The sequence below is a fragment of the Phodopus roborovskii genome, unplaced genomic scaffold (genome assembly GCF_943737965.1).
Source record: "Phodopus roborovskii unplaced genomic scaffold, PHOROB, whole genome shotgun sequence".
In the NCBI taxonomy this organism is placed as follows: domain Eukaryota; kingdom Metazoa; phylum Chordata; class Mammalia; order Rodentia; family Cricetidae; genus Phodopus; species Phodopus roborovskii.
In genome coordinates, this window is record NW_026126481.1 from 194,078 (window position 1) to 218,428 (window position 24,351).

Here is a 24,351-nt window from a genome sequence, read left to right on the forward strand (position 1 = left end):
TTAAATTTTTCTTTGTTATTAATATGAATATTGTTAACTTTGCAGAATGGTCGATGTAGGGGGCCAAAGGTCAGAGAGAAGAAAATGGATACACTGCTTTGAAAACGTCACCTCGATCATGTTTCTAGTAGCACTTAGTGAATACGATCAAGTTCTTGTGGAGTCAGACAATGAGGTAAGTGCTCTTTGGCCAGATAGTGATTTATCATTCTAATACCTGATAGAAATAAATGGCAAGAAGTGGGGTAGGGGAATGGAATGATTGAAGTCATTACTATTACCACTATTTCAGCACGTTTCTTTTCCAATTTACATTTTTAGTTCTTATTACATTAGTGTATTTATTTTGTGGATACATACATAAAACAGTGCACATGTGGACATCAGGGGAAAGCCTGTGGGGGTGGGTTCTGGGGATGGAACTCAGGTTCTCAGGCTTGGCTCCAAGCATCTCTACCCACTGAGCTATCTTACCTATATGGGTGTTTCAAATGCTCATAAAAATCCCTGTGAAACCAACCTACAGTACACTTGGAATGGCAAGCTTTTCTGTCCAGAATGCAAGCCAGGTCTGTGTGCCTGGTTGATGTTTTTAACACTGCAGAGATTCTGAAAATGAAAATATCATGGAGAGCCCTAGGCTAATCAAAAGATCATTCCATAACCTTCCTTAAAGGATGGAATTGAGAGTGCTGAGTGAGTCATCCTGTTTTGTTTTGCTTTCATTTTGTTTAAAACGTCATTGACTTGTTGGGTGGGTATGCAAAATCAAAAGATGTGAATAACTCTGTACTTGGGTTCAAAATCAGTTCATTGTGAAGCCATGTAGTGTCCTGGTAACACGGTCCCTCTGCTGCTAGTGTGTTATTTGGGCTGTTAATGTAATGTAGTCTCTACTAAGCAGGGAGTTGTTGAGGAGCTTTTCATCACACCCTGTCTGGAGAACTGGTTCTGTATTGGGCTCTCCTCTCTGCTGCAGGGAAAGTCAACAGGTAAAGATGTGGATTTTGAGAGTAGTAGAGGTCTGGTGAGTCAGAGTTGACTGTGGAGGATAATTAAGGGTGTAGGAAACAGCCTGTGAGCTAAAGTTCACAGTATGTGTGTCTGAATGGAGATGCCATTAATACTCCTGTCAGAGCTTGCAGGTGGAGAGACCAGCAACATTAAGTAAAGATAGAAAACAAAGAAGGAAGTGAGAAAAACCCCCAGCAGTTGGGTAAACTGAGATCTGGTATGTCAAAATTTACTTTCAACACACACTTCCTTTTTAGGTGTGTAAGAATTTCTGGCTTCTTGACCTTTTGAAGATAGCTTATTTTTTTTTTTTAACAAGTCTTGATATTCTCATTACAGTTCATACCTAGTATGCAGGGGTTTGCATCAGCCAACAAGCAGGGCCTGTCAGTCAGCCACTGGCCCCTGAGCTGAAATGAAGAGTGTCTACAAGCACAGTAAAATACATAATATTCAGTTACCTAAATGCAAGCTGGGCAATTGCCTTTGGAATGTTTACTATTCTATCTCTCCAGTTCTCTTTCTTAATCTGTGCCCATTTGTTTTCCCATAATTCTTGGAGAATATAGTTTTAATAGATTGCTTACTTTAGACATATTGTAACATGCTTACAGGTTCACTGCTATGTTGTGGGTACCAATATATCAGTTACAAAATTGGGGGTGAAAATAGCTTTTCCCCAGAGAAGTTTAAAAAAAATACTGCTACTTTTTTTTTTTAATCATCAGAATAAGGCACATAAACCAAAGACAGTAAGACTTTTGCTGTGTATATCCTCATTTCTTATATTCAGTTTGCTACCCACTAAAATAAATTTCACATATGTCACCACACAGAAAGTGGAAGAAATACTTACAATTTCATTCCTCTGTTTGCATACTAGCAAGGACACATGTTATGCCCATTAAAAATGTTGTATCTACAAAGAACTACACATTGTGATTTAATGGCAATCAGTTTAGCACTTTTAAATTAGAAAAATAACAAGGAAATAGATTTTCTAAATAATTTTGTCAGCTAAGTAGCGCAACAGCCAGGTTCTTTGTTTATCTGGTCAGAACAGATTTCACCTGATTTTACAATTAAAGTTTGATCTGTTGGTTGTTTGGTTGCTGTAAAACTATATCAATCTAGTAACATTTTTTATCAGGCATCTTTAAATTTCTATCAGTAATTTGTAATATGAATTAATAAAAGACCCAGAGACTGATACTGGGGTTCAAGTTTCAAGCTGAAGATCAGAGAATAAAGCAGCTGGTCACTAGCATCTTACCTCTTTCTCAAGCTGAAAAGGCTGATCCATGCAGGAACTCTTTACCAAGCCTCAGATTGTAACCTCTCCTCAGTGTGGCTGGAGAATGAATGCCTCTCTGAGACCTTGCTTCTGTCTTATATACTCCCCTAATGTTGGGATTAAAGAAAAGTGAGCTATAATTCTCTTTTAGACTGATTCACTCTCGTGTAGATCTGGGTGGCCTTGGACTTAGAATGAACCACTTCCTAGCTTCTGGCTGCTGGGATTAAAGGTGTGTGCCTGGCCACTATGGCTTGTAGCTGACTTTGCTTTCTGAATCCTCAGGCAGGCTTTAATAAATCATAAACAATATCTTACCACAAATCCCCTTTTTTGTCTAATACACAAAGAAGAAGGCTACAACTAACATATGGCTATCAGCTTTTCGGATATTCAGCTTGAAGCTTGAACCCCAATATCAGTCTCTGTGTTTTTTAGTTTTCATGATACAGTATGTAGATATTCATTGTAAAAGCATGGCCCAGTTCCTTTGGTTCATAAGGTGATATATTATGCCACAGATTAAAATTATAAACTGTGTCCTAGTTTGCTTTCTATTGCTGTGACAAACACCATGACCAACAGCATCTTGGGGAGGAGAGAGTTTATTTCATGTTATAGTGTGGAAGTTTGGGGCAGGACCATGGAGGCAGGAGCTGAAACAGAGACCCTAGAGATGAGCTTACTGACTTGTTCTCTGTGGCTTGCTCGGCTTGCGTCTTGTACCACTGAAAATCACCAGCCTAGGGGCAGCATCACCCACAATCAGCTGTGTCCTCCCACAGCCATCACTAATGAAAATGTCTACAGACGAATCTGATGAAGGCATTTCCTCAGTTGAAATGCCTCTCTCCCAGATGACCAGAGCTTGTGTCACATTGACAAAACGTAACCTGCACAAGTTGTTGTTTCCCCGTTAGACCTCAGTTCTGTGAGGTCACACACACCACACACACCCCCCCCCCCCCGGAGCTTTTCCTCAGGCCTTCATCAAGCATGATGGGGCATTGGAGCTGATCTTTAAGCAATAACAAGAAAATGCTACCTGTAACCAGTGCCCCTAATTAACACACAGCCCCAGAAACATGTTCAGATTAGAGTGATCTGTTATTTTCAGTTGTAGTAAAATATGCAAAAGTCATTGTTTCCAGATTCTTAAATCATTAAGTTAGTTCAGAGCTATAGAATTCTAGTTTCTGAAACTTCTTGGTTTCGGTGAGACAAAACAAGAATAAACTCCCAACACTTTGTTCTTGGTTTTAAAGTGTGATATTCATAACTTTAATTCAGAGCAGACTTGACTGTCCCTCCCTTGGTATATATGTGTGAGAGGAGTCTGGGAGTGAATGCTAATGGCCTTTCTTTCTGTCCTGCCACTATAGACTACAAGCAGTTTAGCTAAGACATATTGTAGAGGCTCGGAAGATGATTTGTTCAGTAAAGTTCATGAAGACCTCAGTTCAAGCCCCCAGAACCCACATAAAAAGATGGGCATGGTAGCACATGCTTGTAATCCCAATTCTGGAAAGGTGGATACAGACACACCCTGGAACTAGCCAGCCAGCTGAGACTGTTTGGCAAGTTCTGGGCCCCCGAAAAGGTAGATGGCACCTCAGGAATGACGCTTAGCCTCCAAATCCACACAGAGATACAGGGACACACAGAGAAAATTTACACATTTATTCCCTCTTGATTGTGTTTTAGTTATTTGCAAACATTGTGTATTAGTCTCCGCAATTTTACACAGATCTGCTTTTGTCTGTGCAGAGTCTCAGTTTTCCTATTGTTTGGGGGATGAATGTCTTTCGCCTTTGTCTCCAAATAAGGAAATAAGCATTAACTAGACAAACCAAGGTTGTAGTGTCGTACTGATTTCTGACTTTGCTTTTCTCTCGTATTTTCCCAGCAGGCAGCCAGCTATCCTGCTTTAATCCTTTCATGAACACATTATTTCAGAGCCCCTAAAAGCCCAGAAAAGGAGGATAGCCAGTGTGTCTCACTGTGTGTTCTACCTCCACTTTCAGTCTTTATTTCTAGCTTTTTGGTCTATGGCTGAGCATACACACCAAGGTGCCTTCTCCTCCACATTTCTTCTTAATATGTACACCTAACTGGTTGGTCATGATGAGGTATTTTATGTTTTTGTGTTGGGTTTTTGTTTTTGTTTTTCTTTTTAGTGTCAAGGTAAAAAAAATCCAGGCCTTCCTTTAATCAAAATGGATTTTCCACCATCGGTTCTCATAGACATGTGTCCTTCAGGCTGAGTCTGGAATTGAGAAGACAGTAGACATTTTTAATACAGTTGTATTCATACCTCTTTAAAGCTTGCTAAGCTGTTACTGTGCATTATGGTAAGGATTATTTGGCCAGTACACCTCCTCTGAGTTCACAATACAGAGGAAGGAACAGAAGAAGCAAACTCATTGCTAAGAGCACGGAAGTAAAGTGAAAATTCTCCTTTCAGGGTGTTGAAATGTCTCTCCTGGACCTCTGAATCCTTATTACATTAAGAGACAATAGTGGGCAAACACAAGACTCTCCAACAGTTCAGAATGCCACTGTCCATTGGATCTTAGATTCTTAAACAGTCTAGGATATGTAATTGGTTGGCTATATACTTCTATATGTGTGCGCTCTCTCTCTCTCTCTTTCTCTCTCTCCCCCTCCCTCCCTCTCCCTGTCCTTCTCCCTCCCTGTCCTCCTCCCTCCCTCACTTCCTCTGCCCCCCCCCGTGTGTGTGTGTGTGTGTGTGTGTGTGTGTGTGTGTGTGTGTGTAGCTCTCAAAGTTTGAAATCCAAGTCTAAATGTGTTTTGTTTTGTTTTTCTGCTCTGAAAATTCCGAGTAGGTGTTTGGGAATTTTCTTTAGATGATGCTTAGCTTTGTGGAAAATATTGATTAAATACTGACTATCAAAAACAAAAACATCCCCATTTAGAGGGAAGACCTCATTATTGATCTCCTTCTCCATCTCAATTCTCCTTGCTTCTCTCTTGTTTTCAGACAGAACCCTGGGCTAGCACCCTACCACTAAACAGCACCTTCTCCCATTAGAAAGACTTTTCTGACCACCATGTATATGACCTTGCGCCAGAGGCCTAGACTTGTGCTAATGAAACTATTAAACATAAGCCTGTCATTTCTCCACTCATCTATTTTTGCTTATTTAATTGTAGAATATACACACATATACAGACTACAAAGATCACTGTGTAAACCAGGTGTCTTCTAGCTTATGGTGATCCTCCTGCCTCCTGAATGCTTGGGTTCCAGGTGGGGACCACCATACCTAACCTAAGAATATCCTTTTTATAAATAAGTGGAAAGGAACATCTTAATGTTTCTCTTGGGGCTGGGGATGTACCCAGTAGTTGAACATTTTCCTGATACAGGTATGGCTGTGGCTTCAAGCTCTACCACCAAGAGGGAAAAAAAAATGTTGAAAGATACACAGAATATTTTTTGTAATTTTTTTTATTCAAGAAAGTTCTTTCACTTTCATATTGCCAGGATAATTTCCTAAGTCACAGAATTTTAATTTGAGGTTTTTTTCCTCTGTAAATACCTCTTTTTGCTGTGTTCTTTTTTGTTTGAATGTTTTCTGAGGAGATGTGAAGTGTAATTTTTATCTTTGGTTCCAATCAGGTAAGGTTTTTTTTTCTCTCTCTTTGATTATCTAAATTTAAATACAATGTTTTAGGTAAAGTTACTAAGACCAAGCATGATCATCTATCCTACTTGCATTTTGTGCTGACATTGTGTATCTGACATTAATTTGAGGAAATTTCTCACTCGTTAAAATTTCAAATATTTCTTCTATTCCTTTGTTCTTGTCTCTCTGGTATTCTTCTTAAATGTATAACTTTTGTTGTTTCCTACACAAGGTGGTATGGTTACTTATATAAACTATTATCATATCACATAATGGTATTTTGTCACTGAAAACTCATCTACAACATTTCAATACTATTGCTAATGGTGCTGAAAAATTCTTGCCACCTAGTATTTTTCTGTGTTTAGATATACAAATAGTTACCATAGTGTTACAGCTGTCCATGGTCTATTGTTACATGCTGGGTTTATAGTCTCAGAGCTGTGCTGTAACAGCATAGGTATGTGGTAGACTGTTCATATAGGTACACAGTTATGTTCACACAATTCTCAAAGCACATTCTCTCCACTAAATAACATAACTATATCACTCTTTGTCCACATGGAAAACTAGAACTGGTTGAAGCTGCTTTTTTACCCTTTGCCTCAGACTGATTAGACTCTGATAAAGCCCCAGTGGTTTTAAGGTTTTAAGTGGTTTTAAATGGTGATTTATTTCTCAAGGACACCTAAGGTATTTCATAATTTTTCTGTCATCTCCTAAGCAGAAAGATTCTCAACCCTGTTTGCAGATGCTTATTATATTGAATTGATATACATGATCTGTATTATAGATATACATAAGCAACTAAACATTTAATTGAATTTATTAACTGGCACATGTCTTTAATCCCAGCACTCAGGAGGCAGAGTCAGTGGATCTCTGTGAGTTCAAGGCCAGCCTGGTCTACAGAGTGAGTTCCAGGACAGCCAAGACTGTTACACAAACAAATCCTGTCTTGGGGGAAAAAAAAGCAAAAAATAAAAATGGAGGTTGAAGAGATGGCTCAGCAGTTAAGCGCACCATCACCCATGGTGGCTCATAACTATGGTTCTCTGTACCCCTGCTCTCAGGGAATCTAGCCGCCTTTCCAAGGACACCACATATATGTGGGCATAAACAGATGCAGGCAAAATAGCCACAACATATAAATAAGTGAATAAACAGATGAAATGATGTAAACCTCCAAGCCCACCCCCAGTGACACACTTTCTCCAATAAGGCTGTGTATCATAATCCTTCCAAACATTTCCACCCCTTGGTGACTAAATATTCAAATATACGAGCCTATGGAGTCATTCTTATTCAAACCACCACAGCCTGCAAGTGCTTTTCAAAATGTAGGCCTTAACACATTAAGAGATTGGAACCCCTTTTGGGGTTGTGAATTTTATGTGTTGAATCACGAACAGTTTCTCTAAGATTTAAATGCAACCAAGTCCTAAGTACCAACGAGTATTACACTGAAGAATTACTGTTTTATCAAACTTCTGTTTCTACTTTGGGATAGGTGAGTGGATGATTGGTCGGTTGGTCAAGACAGAGTCTCACGTAGCTTGGGCTAACTTCAAATTCACATGTAGGATTCACCAGGATGTCCTTGATTGAATTCCCATTCTCTCCCCTAGCTCCCCAGGGCTGAGAATATAGGCATACACCACCATGCAAGTTATGTCCTTGATTGAATTCCCATTCTCTCCCCTAGCTCCCCAGGGCTGAGAATATAGGCATACACCACCATGCAAGTTCCATTGTACAGTGGGTGTGGGTGTGGGGGGGGGGGGAATGCACCAGTGTCAGAGGGAAGGTAGTTTGCTTGTTTCTCAGACTGTTCTCTGTCCTCTGTTTCATTTCAAGTAATGGGAGAAAGGGAATTTGCAACCTTGTGCAGTTGCAGGTGCATCATTCATTCTGCTTGGTTTTATGTGATGCTCCTTTATTTTGCTTTCTCTAAAATTTCTTTAACTATGTTCCTCCTGATTAATATAAACTATGTTAATACATGCTGTAGTTGCAACTCTCTTCTCTGATGGTACTGGGCTGGTATGCCCAATGTGAACATTTAGAAATTGTCATTGAGCCATGGAAGTTCTGACTGGTGGCTTAATTTACACCCCATTTCCGCCATCTCCTCACTGCCTCCACATCCCTTAAATAACTTGCTGGAAAAAGGCAACATAGAATCTAAGCGCTTTCAACATAATGCCCATCTGTGTCTCCTTTATCTCTCACTGTAGCGCTGCCCATTGAGCTGGGATGAGGGTTTCACATGCCCACCCCAAACACAGTTTAGAAGGTATGAAGAAAGAGCTGGATTTGAGATGGCCTATTTTGTCTGTTTTGTGATTAAATTGCCAGTACCCAGTGAGAGTCACTTTGCAGAGACACAAACATGAGTAACCCCTTTCCTTTGTTCAGTTTTTATTTAGTGTTCAGGAAAGTGTCCAGAAGCCCCCATGCTGCTAGTTTGTTTCCCCGGGGGGGGGGGGGGTGTTGCTCAAGACCTTGCTTTAGACTTGTCAGACCAAGAGAAAAACTTAACTGTTGAAGCCTCTGGCTAAAAGATGCATGGTTGTGAATTTCAGAAGCCAGTTTATATTGAAGTAGAACTGCTTCCAGAGGGAGAGAAGCAATTGAAACAGTGTGGAAGGAGGAGCTTTTCTGCCCAAGGCTTGTTGTGAACCCAAGACAAAATGCCGGTTTTGCAGAACTTGACTGGTCCCTGTCTCAGCTTTGCTTGAGATTGTATTATTTGGGGCATCTTGCACTGGGGAAGTGACATCTTTGCCTGTCCTTCCACAAACCCTCAAGGTGTGGGGCACATAATGAATGAGCTACCATGTAACTGGATAAAAATCATTCTTTCCACTGTCAGCCAATAAATAGAGTCCCAGTCATTAGATGCTGTCTCTTCATTCAACCAATGAATGCCTTCTTAAAGAGCTAGAGCTAAATTCTAAAGCTAATCCTTGTTTATAAATTCACACACACATAGAAACTTTAAGCCCTCTGGTTAATTTTAAGTTCTTAATATTCAGACCATATGCCAGTTTCTAAAGCTACCATGGAATGTCTTAACATTTGCTGAGACTGCTCAGTTTCCTTCCATAGTGTGCATGTTTATGAGCAAAAGCTGGCACTTGTTGGCATGTTATTACCCAGGCACACTGTCCCCACTAGACAGGACACTGTCTGCTTATCTTGGAGGATAGTTCTTGGAGTTATTATACCCTATATTCTTTTTCAGTGACTCTGTCATTTGAGTAGGGGTCAGACTCCTTTTCTGGGCTTCCCACCTGGAGCATACTCCACGAGTGCTGATGGAGTTAGCTGTCCAAGTTCCCTCTCTCCACTCCCACCCTTCCTAGCACGTTTGTCAGGTATGTTGCTGAACTATTCGGTCTGAGTGCTGGTCTGGCAGAACTCAGGGAGCAGAAGGTTGGTTCCTCCCTGGAGCTTGGCTCCTGGACACACATCACCGGCAGAGAGGAGGCACCTATGGCTGGTATTTTCATTGCAGTTGCCATGAGCAGGAAAGTCACTGTAGGGTGACCATCGAGTCAGAAACTCCACTCGGAGCTTCATTAGACTAATTAAGGGTGTTTTGCAAATAGTTTTTATGATGCCTGTACCATAAGTTTTTTACCGGAGCTAGTCTGAGACGAGCTGTTCACTAAAGATGCAGGCCTCAAGAAGATCATTTGGCTTATGGCTGCCAAAGGGTTTAAAAAGGCACTGAAGTGGAACCCGTAGAACAAGTTCTAGCCTATGAGTCTGTGGATGGGCGTCTTCAGAAAACAGTAGTCAAAGTCAAGGGACAACCTGTATTCTGCCTAACATTCGGCTGGTTTAAGGGCCATCAGCTCTAACTCGTGACTGTGCTACAGAGAAACTACAGGTACAAAGCAGCTAGTGACAGGAGAGGAGAGCCTCTGGTACTGTGGCTACAGGTCTCAGGCCCCGTGCGGGTTCTGCAGCCTATTGCTGATTAGCAGACTAAAGGGAACACTTTGCTGGCATTGAATTGCACATGGCATAAAAAGGCTCCAACTTCCTATCTATTGAGCATTTGCCATGGTCCTGCCATGAGATTTGAGCTTTGTAGGGTCTTCGGGATTTTCCTTAATTATTCAGTGTTCTTTTTTTTTTTTTTTTTTTTTGGCATTTACAATTCAAAAAAAAAAAAAAGCCTCAAATTCTAAAGGGGCAGTTGTAAGTGAAAGTTTTCTGCACCCTGATAAGCCTCTCTGCCAATGCAGCAGCAATCCAAATCAGACCAAATGAAACCAAATTAGAAATCAGACCAAATGAATCCAAATTAGAAAAGGCCTAGGTTTAATGGATACAACACTGTTGGATGGCCTTCCAGTCCTCCAGAAAGGAGACAGGAAAGAGAAACTGGGAAACTGTGAGTCTGTTTTCTGGGGGACAGTTTAAATACTCTGTGGGAGTGGCTTTGAGTATCATCATTTGGCAGATTTTTCAGAGGGTTTGGAGAGAGATAGGGGAGGGGGCTTGGCTGGAACTTCCACCATAATATCCTAGATGCTTTGGGTATATATGGATGCCAGTGGCTGGGGTGAAGCTAACACCATAACAGCAAGCAGTAGTTACTTTATGAATGGAAGACCCCAGATGAGTTGCCATCTACTGTTTGAGCCTGTTTACTCAGCTGTATTTGGATTATAGTAAGGGTTCACTCTGTAACTAAACACATGAAATACTCAGGACAAACAGTCAGTGGCACATCATTGATGTTACATGAGTGATTATTACAGTGTGATGATGATAATTCCTGGGCCAGGAAGATAAAAGCAGTCTCTTTTGAAAGTTTGCTGTTTATCCAGGGCCCAAGCATACAAGCTCCATCTTCAAAGTATTAAAACTCAATGAATTCCCCACATGCAGGAATTCTTTCCAGGTCCCATGCAGGAGGGACAGATGATAGTAGGTGGGCTGGAAAACTTCAAGATTTAACTACCTTGATTAAGTGCTAGGCTAGGCTAAAATAGAAATGAAAACAGACCACTGTGACATAGAAATTGTTCCTAAAACAAAAAGAAATACTTCTCTTGAGTTGTCAATATTCTTATCCCATTTTACCAGACTGCACTACGAGCCTCATGGAGAAATCTGAAAAATGAATTTTAAGCATTTAATTTTATATAAGATGCAGGAGAACAGAGAACATTCGGAAAAGAAAGGCATTGGGTAGGACTTACTGTAACAAAATGTCTGTGCTACTCCTGGTTGAAGAACTGAGCTTTTTGTAGACTCTCAGACTCACTCCTTGAGTAACTTACTGCAAATTGGAGCAAAGTGCACTTGCTGGAAGCAGTCATTCTTTTCAAGAGTATCATGTCCCCTGTGTATGACATCTCCAGGTGTTCCTTGTGTAGATGTATTTGTGCTGCTGCTCCTTAGGAGCCTCCATACCCACAGTACACCACACTGGGCATTTGCATAAGAAAAAAGTACATTTCTCTCATCTAGGTCAGACTCCAAGGAAAGCAGACCTCCAGACACACACATACACACACTGTGTCCAATATTAGTTAAAAAAACCACAAGGGGCAAAGGTGTTACTGGCTTCTTATAAGTAGACTTTCCCTTTTGAGGGCACCTCAGTAGTTACCAAGACAAATCTATTCTTTAAGTTGTGTCTCTTATAAAATAATGATATATGTGAGCTAGAAAACATTGAGTAAAGCGGTACAGGTTACATAAAAGAGCTGGGAGGGAACAAAGACATATTTTCTCCAGCAGCAGCTTTGGCTAGAAGATGACACCCAACATCAGCCTCTGGCCTCTATACGTATGTGTACATCCCTCACCACAAGCACGTGCACACACACACAAATTTATCAAATGCATACCTTAGAAAAATCATGCTTCACACTGATAAGTATCCTTATAGTTGTCACAAATGAAACTTACTCTTGTCCACTTTCAGATGTAGCGTGTAGTTCAGAAGTACTGTGAACATTCACATTGCTGTGCAGCTGTTACCACCACTGTCTAGAACTTCTTTTTTCCCAAACTGAATCCCCACAAGCATAGCTGGTAAATTCACATTTCCTCTTTATCTGTGAAGATAACCATCCTAGGTTTCTCTGATAAATTGAATCATGCAGTATTGTATTTCTGACTAGTTTATTTTACTTTATGCAGTTTGTTCATGACTCATGGTATACATTCATGTGTCCATGTCCATCTCACTCCTGTTTGAAATTGAATCTTATTCCATTGTATGAATGCATCAGTTTTATTCATTCGTCAGTGGGAGCTTTAGTGGTTTCCTTCTTTAGCCTCCTACTTTGAGCTCAGTTGACTTTTAAGTTCCTACTTTCAATTCTTTTCAGATCCAGAAATAAAACTGCTGGATCATACAGTAAATCTTGTTTTTATTTCTTAAGAAACTACTATGTCTCCACAGCAACTGTATCATTTTTATGTTGTTAGTATGAGTCTTCATCTTCCTCTACATCCATGCCAACATGTACTACTTTCTTTTATTTTTTTAATAGCCATCATTAATGAGTGAGAAGTTGTATCACATTGTGATTTTTCTCTTGAATTTACCTGATTAATTATACTGAGCATTTTTATGTGCTTTGCTTGTGCAAGTTCTTTGTCCATTTTTAATTAGGTAGATAGTTTTGTTGTTGTTGTTGTTGTGCTGTAGAAATTTTCCTTAAGTTCTACATATTAATCCTTAATAGATATTTAATTTACAAATATTTCTCATATTTCAAAGATAATATCAATTTTTAAGTCATTATTTTTTATAGGTCAGCAGTTAATAGACTTAACAGCCCTCAGTCACACTAAAAATATGTTCATGTGAAGTGAGAGAGAATGAGCAGGTCCTTTGACCTTTGGATTTTGCTTCTTTGTAATAAATGGTCACTTCTATAAAGGAAACTTTTTACTATGTGGCCATTATTTAGGTTACCCAAATATCCACTAGGTGGTGCTCTAACTACATCAGAAGTTTTCATAAAGCTGAAGATAAATTCCCAAGTTCCATTTCTTAATTTAAAAAATGATTTAAATAGATAAGCCATTATTTTTATTTTGGACAAAGTTGTCACATTTGTGGAATACTTGACATATTAAGTGTGCATTGTGATCTGCTGATAGCAGTCTGGTTTGGGGCTTATATTCCCATTCTGGTACCTGTTCTCATTCCCCCATTGCCACTGCTGACTGTAACGAGCCTCTGAGGGAGTCTGGAGTGCATTGGAGGCTCTGTTGATATAGCTTTGTCTATTGAGAAAGGAAGCTGCACATATAAGCAGGGTGCTTACAGTACGGCTGTTTTGAGAGATCCTCGGATATAGACTAGTAAACAAATGTCTAATAATTTTCACATTAATCTTTGTTAAATCACTAAATTTCTATGGCTTATTACATTTAGTTTTGAATGAAGAGAGACACATTAAATATAAACTCTTACTTGAAAGCTAAACTTACTTACTCAGCCTTTCTTGTTTCAGAGTATCCTCCTTTCCCCTTTTTTGATCATAAAATAGATGGAAATTCACATTGTTGCTCATGGCATGAGATGAAGTTGACATACCAACTCACGTTTTTAGAAATTTTCCAACTTTCACTGGTACATCAACATTAAACATTTCCAATAGTCCGTAAGCCTTCAACAACAAAAATAAAAACTGGCTAACAAAAATGCAGTTTTATGGCGACATATTGCAGAGAGTACAGAAATAGCACATCTATGGAATAATTGTGTAGGCATCATGGACTGACTTTTACACAGTTCTCACCTCGTTCCCTTAAGTCAGCTGCTGCTGACTTTCCAGAGTCCTTCCTTTAACTCAGTCCTGTTCCCCTTCTGTTTGCTTTGCAATGCATGTAAATGGCATCTCTTCACATTTGGTCTGCCCTAGTAGAATAATCTCTTGCCAAATTTAGAGCTACCTTCCTAGAAAGTGTGTCAGTTGGCACAGCCACAAGTGGTAAGGCCACTGTCTTACAGAGCTGGGGAGTAAGCAACAATAGATTCACAAATATGCAGTTATCACAGTACATGACAGTTAAAAAGACAAAGGCAGGCCAGAGCCCTCCTCCCGTTTCTGAGCTCCCAAACTCTCCACACACATTGCAGTCAGTTCTGCTGGTCATGTTCAGCCTCTGACACTCACACACTTCCCTTCCTTCCTTTCTTCTGATAGCAAGGAAGTGCCTGTGTTCTAGTTTGACCTTTGCACACATTATTCTGGGACTAAGGGCATGTTTTCCTGTGACATGTAATGACAAAGGAGGGACATACACAGGTCCAGTCAGCTCTTGTGGACTACTCGCTCCGCCACATGGTGGTCTGTGGTAAGAGTAATGGCCATGCCAGCCACATGTTAATAATGGCCAGGGGACAGAGCTGGGCTTGAGATTCTAAATGTTTGGCATAGAAATAGAAATTCTAAAGCTGTGTAAAGGAGAAAACAAATAAATAAAAGCTAAAGCTTGTTGTTGTTTTTTTTTTTTTTTTTTTTTTTTTGTGCTTAGGAAGATAGACCCACACCTATTAAAAAGAGGGGATAACATGCTTCCAGTGTGATTGTTATAGTTGTTAGGAGTCATAACTCTTAGGTTCCATCTCTCAGGACCAGTCTTTTGTTTTCCCAAAATCTAATCAACTCAAGCTGACTCCTGAGTTTGCAGGTTTGAGCTCAGCCTTTACATCTCAGGCTTTAACCTGGTCAATGATGAAGCCAGAGCAGTTAGTTAGCAAGCTGTGGGGTAGCTGTAAGAAGGCACAGTGAAAGCCTGCTGGTGTAAGTGGAGGTTTATGAAGTTAGGGTTGGATAGGTCCCTTGGGAAGGAGAATAAAATGAATCATAGAATCAGAGAGGAGTTCATAACTGTGGAAGGGAAATGAGACCATCATCCCCTCCCTTGCTGAGCAACATTTTCCTTAGAAAATGTATTACTTGTGGAAGAAAGTTCAGCTGCAATAGCCATGAATCCCAAAACAGAGTTCCTTCAAGAGCTGGGAACTAGCTTCTTCTCTTTGAAGGAAGCATTGGGGCTCAGCATCACTTCCCTGAGCCCTGCTCCTCATTGCCTAGGCCATGGCTGCACATGGATTGCCCTCCATTGGTAGAAAACCACTATCTGATCAGAAGCATCTTCATTTTCCAAATGAAGTCTGCCTAGATCCATGATAGTGGCCCCTTTTAGCTGTGGTTTTCTATCTCTGGTTTGAGTTATTTGCTATTGTCTGTGGTGCAAAAATAATAAAATTTTTCATAAGTAAGCAACTGATGTTTTAGTTAGATGGTTGCCATGATTATTCCATTATACTATTGTTCTTTTTAATGTCTTACTATGTCCGGTTTATAAATTACACATTATTATTGTTACATATGTGCAGTTGAGTATTCCTTATCCAAAGTGCTGGGGCTATTGGGGTCTTACATTGCATGATGTTTAGAGTTTGATGTTTGGGATTAATTTTTAATTTTTCTTAGATTTTTTTCTTTGTGTGTGTGTGTGTGTGTGTGTGTGTGTAGTTTTGCCTGCATATGTGTTTGTACACTGTGTGTGCAGTGCCCTCAAAGTTCAGAAAAGGGTGTTGGATCCCCTGGAACTGGACTGATTGTAAGCCACCATGTGGGTGCTGGGAATTAAACCTGGAGCTCTTCTGCAAGAGCAACAGTGCTTTTAACTGCTGGGTAAACTCTTCAGTTTCTGTTTTGTATGCTGCTGGTAGTAGTTATAATTTTTTGTCTTGTTGTTGCAGTGCAGGAATCCAATCCAGACCTTGTGCTTGCCAGGCAAATGCTCTGCCTCTGGGCTACTTCCTGGCCCTTGGGATTTGCTATTACTTGCTTTTAAGGATTTTAGAGTTTTTACGTATACATAAGATGCCTCCCAATAAGACCCAAATCTAATCATGAATTTTGTTTATTGTGTATATACTTAACATAAAGGCAATTTTATGTAGACTTTCTGGTGAGTTTTAATTGCAGTGTTTCACATGAGGTCGTATGTGAAATTTTCCAATTACATCAATTCTTAGTGTTTAAGATTTTGAATCTTTTGGATCATTTCGGATTTTACATATTCAAATTAGGATCACACAGTTTCTGGAGGGAGAGGTATCTATAGGATTTGTGCTGTGTGAGGATTCAGACAGACAAGGAACTTCTTAAAACACGCAGGTCAAAAATGACTGCTGTGTTATATACTGAGGGATTAATATACTTAGACAGTGAATAGCCTTCCATAAAGGGTAATGGGAATTGTGCTCAGGTTGCTGTCTGCAGTTTTAGCTTCTCATAAATCTACAGCCATACCATGTGTTTTCCACATCTTTCTTGTAAAGAGCTCTGTTGCCCATCATTCAATTGGTCACATTGTATCTGCCATCAAAACCCTGTTAATACATACATGGCTGGCAGCACAATTATGAAGGAGCTCAGGAGCAGCAGTGCCTTTCTCCTCTTTTTATGGGGATCATTCAAAGAAAAACCCTGGCTAAAAGTTGAGTATTTTGAATGTTAGATGAGCTGATTTGTGTGAAGCACCTTTCTGTTTTGTCAAGAGCTATGGCACAAACATCCTAGGAACAGTTGACTCCAGTTTTGTCTATCAGTTGTGGAGCTTCAGTGGATATGACACCATCCCCATCCCTGAGAATCTCCTGGTTCCCTCAAAGAGGCACTCAGAGAGCAAGCATTACCATAACAGTAATGTCAATGTTTGGAAACAGCCAGCACACAGGCTGACCCCCAACAATGAATGGGGATTGCCAACAGCAAGCTGCTGGCATGCTCTCCCAAATGTCTACTTGGCCACTCCACTGTTCTCCATCCATTGAAGATTCAGGATAAGCTCGAGATTTTGCTTTCAAGAGAAAAGTTACCCTTCACTCTGACATAAAAATCTCAATAGCTAAGATCATGACAGGAGTTTTTAGTTGTTGTTTTGTTTTTTGGTTGTTTTTGTTTTGTTTTCTGGGTTTTTGTTATTGTTGTTGTTTTGCTTCAAATTAGGAAATTGTAGCTCCATCCGGTAGGTCTACAAAGCAGTTTACAATTGTTAAGTATTCGACTGAACTTTCTAATCACTCAGGTACACTGATATTTCAGGAATGTCTGTAGTGCCTTCTATCATGACACTATACAACTTACGTGTGTGTGTGTGTGTGTGTGTGTGTGTGTGTGTGTGTGTGTGTGTGTGTGTGTGTGGAGAGGGCAGCAACCTGGCTACACAGAAAAACAACCATGTGCCTGAGCAATGTGACTTCAAGATCTGGTAGTTGCAACCACTCTTTTATTTATAAAAATCCTCAGTAAAAAGCAACTAAATCTTCCCTTAGACGAATGCAAATAGAAAAATTCACTAAGATTAAAATTACTTTTAATTTAAAGACAAAATTCAAAATTCAGTTGAGTTTGCACAAGTACTTCAGAACTACAAGGTCTAACAAAAGACAATAGTTCTAACACACAACAAGGAAACAAAAAAGCCTTGGAGGAAGGGTGAGAAATTGAGTCTTGACTTCACACACACACACACACACACACACATAAAAATGCTTTTGAGTTTGTGAGCAGATCTGCTTTGCCTCTGTTGGCTACACATGGGTTTGCTGTAAACAACTTAGATCAGATAGGCACACTTGAGCCTTCAGCCAGCTCTACTCCTAGGTGCTGGAGTGGGAGCAAGAATCCCTGTTCAGATGGATAGGAAACCCTTTCAGTCTGTCAGTTGTATTTATTTAGCAAATATTCACTGAGTGTCCTTCCTACCTGCATATGTAGGAATGATCTCCTTAGGGGCTAGAGACCCTGAAACAGGGTCTTTTGACATTATTGGCAGAGAAAATATGACACTAGCATATATCATGGGCTGAACCACAAAGAGCCAGGGAAGTCTTCCAGAATTAAGTGTTAGCAGAAGTTTGGAGGAGTAGACTATCACTGAGCCTGTGCTGACTAATACTTGAGATGCTGCTGGCTGGCTCCTTCAGTCACCTTTGATCACTAAGCAGGACTCCATCACCTGTACTTGTGAGTTGCTCTTAAAACCATTAAAGAATGCGCTAAATGAGAATGTGCAAAGCCAAAGCTCTAAGAGGGCTCCACTCAGGCCAGTGCTCAGTCTCTGTGCATGTGAGAGCCGCTCCATCTCCATGTTAGTTATTTAGAGATATGTCCTTTTCACTCTGGGGAGTGCACTCACTCAACAATAGCAACCAAGCATTTTGCTCCCCCACAAGGCTGATGTTTGGGTGTTGGGAGACTTAAGTGAGAGAACTAACTTAACACTCTGAGAAACTGTGCAGAGGTTCATGGGCAATCACAGTCATGATTTCGGAGGAGGGATGGGTTGTTTTTCCAGTTTGATGAGTGGGAAGGCATCCAGAAATGTAGAGATAAGGACAATAAAGAAATTACAGGTTGAATAAGGGTGATAGGGTTAGTTTTTGTATGCCGGCTTGGAAATGACCTTGACTGACTACAGTGTCTTTATCTAAAGATGGTAGCATGGAAATGACTACTGACAACGGGAGTTGTATTATAATCACAAAACCCTTGCACACTTAATTTTTTTCTTGTTAGAACTCTTCCATTTACCAGTTAAGTAAAACTGCATTGGCAGGTTAATTTGGTTTGTTGTTGTTTTTTCTTTTTCTAAGCCTACAGCACCCGGTTCCCAGGCAGTCTCCCATCCAAGTATTAACCAGGCCCAACCCTGCTTAGCTTCCAAGATCAGACAAGATCAGGCATGTTCAGGGTGGTATGGCTGTAGACTGGTTTGTTGGTTTTTATATTTTTACACGTTAAAGGGTTAGGGACCCAGTTCATATTTCAGATAATCTTAAAACAAGTACAAGAGTCAGTATAATTAAGGTTGTTTTTTTTTTCCAATGGATTTTAAAATGGATTATTGCCAGATTATTTTTATTTTTCTTGTTCTGCTTGGAATTGAACCGAGAGCCCTGTAATAACTATTTGGTTTTGTGCTGTCTCAGCCTTCTAAGTGCAGGGATTAAACTCACACCCCACAATGTCTAATGTAGAATCATTTCAGTGGGGCTTGCTAAGGAAGTCCTTCAGTGTAGGAGGCTGTGTTTAGTATCTGTGGGGAACAAAGTGAAATTGAGTAGAATAGAGTGTGTAACATTGCACAGATAAGTATTGTTCTTATGAAACTACTTTCATCTGTGTGCAGGTATGTTTCTGTCGGTCTGGACTGCTATAAAAACTTTTTTTTTGTACTATAATCAGTAGTTTAGAAAACACTGTTTTAAAGAAATGTCAATGTACATATGTTTACTTTGTATGCAGTATGGTTAGACAGCTATTGACTAGAAGCCTTGTGCTAGTGACAAGAGAAAAATATTAGCATTTTTCACAACTTATGTAAATACATTCAGCCTTCCATAAGCAAGATTCCTTATCCACATTCACCCAGCACAGTTGGGAAATATTTAATAATAAAAAGGGGTCTTCACATGCAGGCCAGTTCTTGCTACTATTCCTCAGTGACTATTCACATAGCATTTATATTGTATTAACTGATACAGCTGCCGTGGAGGTTATTTAAAATACATGATATACAAGTTAGATGAAAACTACTATAACATTTTCTATAGTTTAAAGCATCCACAGATCTTTATACATTCCTGGAAGACCCTAAACAATGGAAAGAGAGAATGATAAGGATCTCCTGCATGTTTAAAGCCTGCTTACTTCAAAAGTGCTCCGTTACTCAGAAAGGGGGTTTGTAGCCAGGAATCCCCAGAGTAAAATGTCCCATCCTCACTGGCCCACTCCTGTCACCCTCTATGGCTGCTTGCTGGGAAGCAGTTAATACCTCACATTTACTGCAATGCATACTTTAGGAATAAGGTTCTCCAAAGGTCTCTCCCTTAAAAGCTAACTGGAGAAGTGAACATTACAATTGCTGTCTCCATTACCCAGAACAGTGGTGAATCTATTGACATATCCAAGGTCATTTTAGGAAAGCCTATGCCATTGACTGTTTTATTGCCTGGGATTTAGATCATCAGTCTCTTACAATGACAGCTTTAGAAAAAGATGCTACTTCAATTGCAATGAAGCACAGGCTTAAGTGAACAGGTAAATACTGATGTATTCTGTTAAAAAAAAAATAGCTGAAGCTGTTGACTCTTATTTATTAGTATGTCTGTCACCAGATTTTCTTTCATCTTATGGGGAAGTGGAATGGGACTCTTAACCAGGAAACTGGAAGAGATAGAAAAGACTTGGCTGGCTAACAGCCAGGCTTTCCTAAGCATCTCTCATCACACTCCATGGTCCTGCTCCATCTGAGCTTGAGGCATCTCCACTTTGAAACCAAGTAATTTCAAACCTAAGGTTCCACTCTACAAGCTATCATCCTGAGCCCTCACTTCATTGTAATACTTAAACTTCATTCAGCCCCATTCCTGTCTCGAGTTCCTAACTCTTAGATCCTATATTGTCTTCCTTTTTGATTTAATGCTTTTATTTTGGTTTGTCATATCCTTCTGAAATTTCCTGAGTAAAGGTCTAAAGGACCATTACAAGCATTGAAATCCCATCTATGTAAATGTGTACATATTCTGCCCTCAAGCATAATTGATTTTTGGTTAGGTATGGCATTTTCAGATATGAAACATTATGAAAGTATTATTCTTCTGTTGGTCAGCATTCCCTTTCACGATCCACAGTTCTGCTCATTATGCTGCTTGTTTTCTGTTGAAGGTTTTATGTTGTTTAACCTGATAATTCTGACACTTAAAGGATGGTCTTTTGTGGCAGACCTTCTCCCACCACTGCCACTCCCCCAAATGCACACTTATCTGCTAAATACTTGAGAGAGAAAAAAAAATCAGAGAGGGACTGCAGGGGAGCTAGGTCAGTGATAGCTTGTGCAAGGCCCTGGCTGCAGTCAGTATCACAGTGCACATGAATACAATCTGCTTCCGTCCATCCCTCCCTCCCTGCCTTCCTCCCTCCCTCCCTCTCTCTAGGTTTCAGGGCAACTTCAGCATAAAGATTTAATTATAAGGCATTTTCATTAAATATTTCTTTGGACCTTTCTCTGTATTTTTCTTTATTATTTTGCTCTATTATAGAAATACTATAGTTTCACATCTGTACTTGTTAGATATTCCTCCACCCATTTATATTGTCTTGATAGCTTAACAGTTACTTCATCCCATGACAGTTGGGAATACTGGCACCCAAAGATGCCAGAAGAGGGTGTTGAATTCCCCTGGAGCTGGAGTTACAGGCAGTTGTAAGTTGCCAGCCATGAATTATGGGAAACAAACTCCCAGACCTCTGCAGAAGCAGCAAGTGCTCTTAAATGCTGAACCATTTCCCCAGCCCTAACCCCAGAGATTTTAAATCTCAAAGGCTTTTTAGTGATATAAACCATATACTTACTGGCTCCCTATAATGGTACTTAATTTAATCAGAGATTGTGCATTGATTTTTCTCTTTTATTTTGGTTTTCTTGGTGTCAAGGGGGTGTGAGTAGGTGTGTGTGGGGGGGGTGCTGTGATATTGATTGTAGCCAAGGCCTTGTACAGGCTACCACTGAGCTAGCTGTCCCCACCTCAGCCCCCTCTCTGATCTTTTACTCAGGTATTTCCCTGCCTGGTGAATCACTGGTGTTTATTTGTACCCTCATGTTTTCTTTCAAACCTTTTTTGATGTTGATTGATTCTCCATTCTATTCTTTCCTTATGCCCTCCTTTCAAGGACTAGAGAAACTTGTTTTGTGAATTTTTCTGTTTCTGTTGGCTCATTCTATAGGTCCTTATTTGCTTTGCACTATCTCAGATCTCCTTTGGATCATCCAGATCACAGGTGTTTGTGCCAAGTAAAGCATTAATATTCTACATTTGTTTGGGTTTTCTTGATGTTATTTTGTTTTGATTTTTTTTCCTGACTACCCAATTTAATAATAAGGTCCTTTTTCAGATGTTTTAGAAAATATTTTATCTAAAACCTTGAAAAACCATTCAGTAAATTTTTCTCATGATAAAAAGTAAAAGAGCAACTCTGCAGAAAAAATATTTAAATTTTAAAACTCAATCCTTTGGCTGACAGTGGTGGCACATGCCTTTAATCCTAGCACTCAGGAAGCAGAGGCAAGTGGGTCTCAGTGAGTTCAAGGCCAGCAAATTTTGGGACAGCTAGGACTGTTACACATAGAAGCCCTGTCTTGAAAGTCTAAGGGCACTTAGTTTCTCATAAAGCTTGTGATACCTTCCCTACCTTTCATATTAATTACTGTCATGTGAACATTATATATTATCCTGGAGTTTAAAGAAAAATAATGTGCACTGCTTCTCAAAGTTTGTTAATGCAGAACATAATGGAACACTGGTGAGGTTTCAGATAATGCTATTTTAAACCAAGACTGCATGTAAATGAAGTTAAAGACACTGACTTTTTAAACTGACATAAGTATGGTGGTTAATGATGCTACCAGGACTTTGCACTTTCAAAATAAGAGCACTGACAGAGTAAGGACAGAGGAAAGCACTGCAGATTAGTGGGGATGCAGGCCTCCAGTCACGTACTGTTGAGTGGGTACCAAGGCTGAGTGGCTTGAGTTTTATTGTTGTTTCCCTTGGCCCCTTAATTCTTTTGGCCAACAGTAGAGAAAATAGGGAAGTTGAATGGGAAAATAGGAAAGTTGAATGGGAGCAGGCTGAATCATCATAGATTATTAATAGTCTCATTAACTGAGGGTTGTAGAGTAGCCTTATGTGCACACCTGTGTGTGTGTGTGTGTGTGTGTGTGTGTGTGTGTGTGTGTGTGTGTGTGTGCTGTGCTGTGTAACTGTTTCCTAAGACATTGAAACATTCCACTTCACCTGGAAGTTCTTTAAACTGGAAGGTAAACAACACAAAGTAGCTTCAGGAAGTCCCTGAAACTGAGCAGATCCACTGCATGCGTGCATGTGTAAAATATATGGTGTGTGCACAGGAATGGTAGGAACACTGGAATTACATATTCGTAACAACCATGCCCAGCTTTACATAGTCCTGGGAATCTGAACTCCGGTCTTCACATGCAAATGGCAAGCACTTTCCCCACTGTGTCATCTCCCAACCCATGTAAACTTCTTAAAAGCAATTTCAGGCAGCATGAAAAGTATGTCTTCATCTTTACACAAGGACTATTTCACAATAATGTTACTAATTCTAATGCCACGTGCGTGGGTTATGGCATCTGGAAAGGTTTTTTAACATGTGTACAACCCTAAATAAATACAGTGCTCTGAGGTTAAAAATGAAAAAGGATTTATAACTCTTTTAGAGAAAGTAGATGCTTTCCTTCAAAGAAAAAGAAAATTTGGGTCAGGTGGTGGTGATGCACACATTTAATCCCAGCACTCAGGAGGCAGAGGCAAGAGGGTCTCTGAGTTCCAGGCCAGCCTGGTCTCCAGGGTGATTTCTAGGACAGGCTCCAAAGCTACACAGAGAAACCCTGTCTCAAAACAAAACAAACAACCACAACAAAATTAGAAACTCTGGGAAATTATGAAGTGGAAGAAAATAAAGTTAAACCTCAAAGATTTTATGACATGTATAAGAAGGGTTTTATTTTAGCTTTTTTTCCTATATGCATGTGCTTTGTTGTACATTATAAATCTCCTAAGCATGAATTTTTAGTAAATAATCCCAAATTAATGTTTCCAGTGATTCAGAGTCTATTCTTGCTGAATGTGTTTCTCTCCTTTCACATTTGTTTATTTGTCCTGTGTGTGTGTGTGTGTGTGTGTGTGTGTGTGTGTGTGTGTGTGTGTGTGTGAGTGTGTACCCCAGCAAGTGTATAGAGGTTGGAGGACAACTTTCAGGAGTCATTTTTCTCATTTCATCAGGTGGGTCATAGGGTCAAACTCAGGGTATCAGGCTTAGTAGCATGCTCATTGCCCACTGAGCCATTTCTTTGACTTTAGATGTATTTATTAACTTGTTCTTTTATCAGTCTTCACTTGGAAAATGGTGTGAGAGATGACTTCACAGTCCAGAGCACTGTTGCTCTAGTGGAGGACACAGTTCAGTTCCCAGCACCTGCATGGTAGTTTACAGCTGTCTGTAAGTCCAGTTCTAAAGGATCTAACCCTGGCTTCCCCAGGCACCACATGAACATGGTGCACAGACATAGATTTGAGCAAAACAGCCGTATACAAAAAATGAAAATAAATAAAACTTTAAAACAAATTTCATGCTGTTGTGCATATAACAAAGGTTAGTGGTCTGTGCCCGCCCGCCCCCCTCCGACAAATCTAGCCCCATCTCTAACTGCATGGATCCTACTCTATCAGAAATACAGCCTTAGGAATATGACATGCCAAACTCAGTTAAAAGAACTTTTATTCAGCATATTTTA

The 24,351-nt window shown here is 39.9% G+C and overlaps 1 protein-coding gene and 1 pseudogene across 1 annotated transcript in view; one reads left to right on the forward strand and one right to left on the reverse strand.

Moving 5' to 3' along the window:
* Positions 1-24,351, forward strand: part of LOC127229038 (guanine nucleotide-binding protein G(q) subunit alpha) — a 137,779-nt gene that overhangs the window by 98,268 nt on the left and 15,160 nt on the right. Inside the window, exon 4 of the mRNA XM_051194056.1 lies at positions 46-175. Coding sequence (XP_051050013.1) covers positions 46-175 — 130 coding nt within the window. The remainder of the gene's footprint in view (positions 1-45; positions 176-24,351) is intronic.
* Positions 18,624-18,740, reverse strand: LOC127229059 (uncharacterized; annotated as a pseudogene).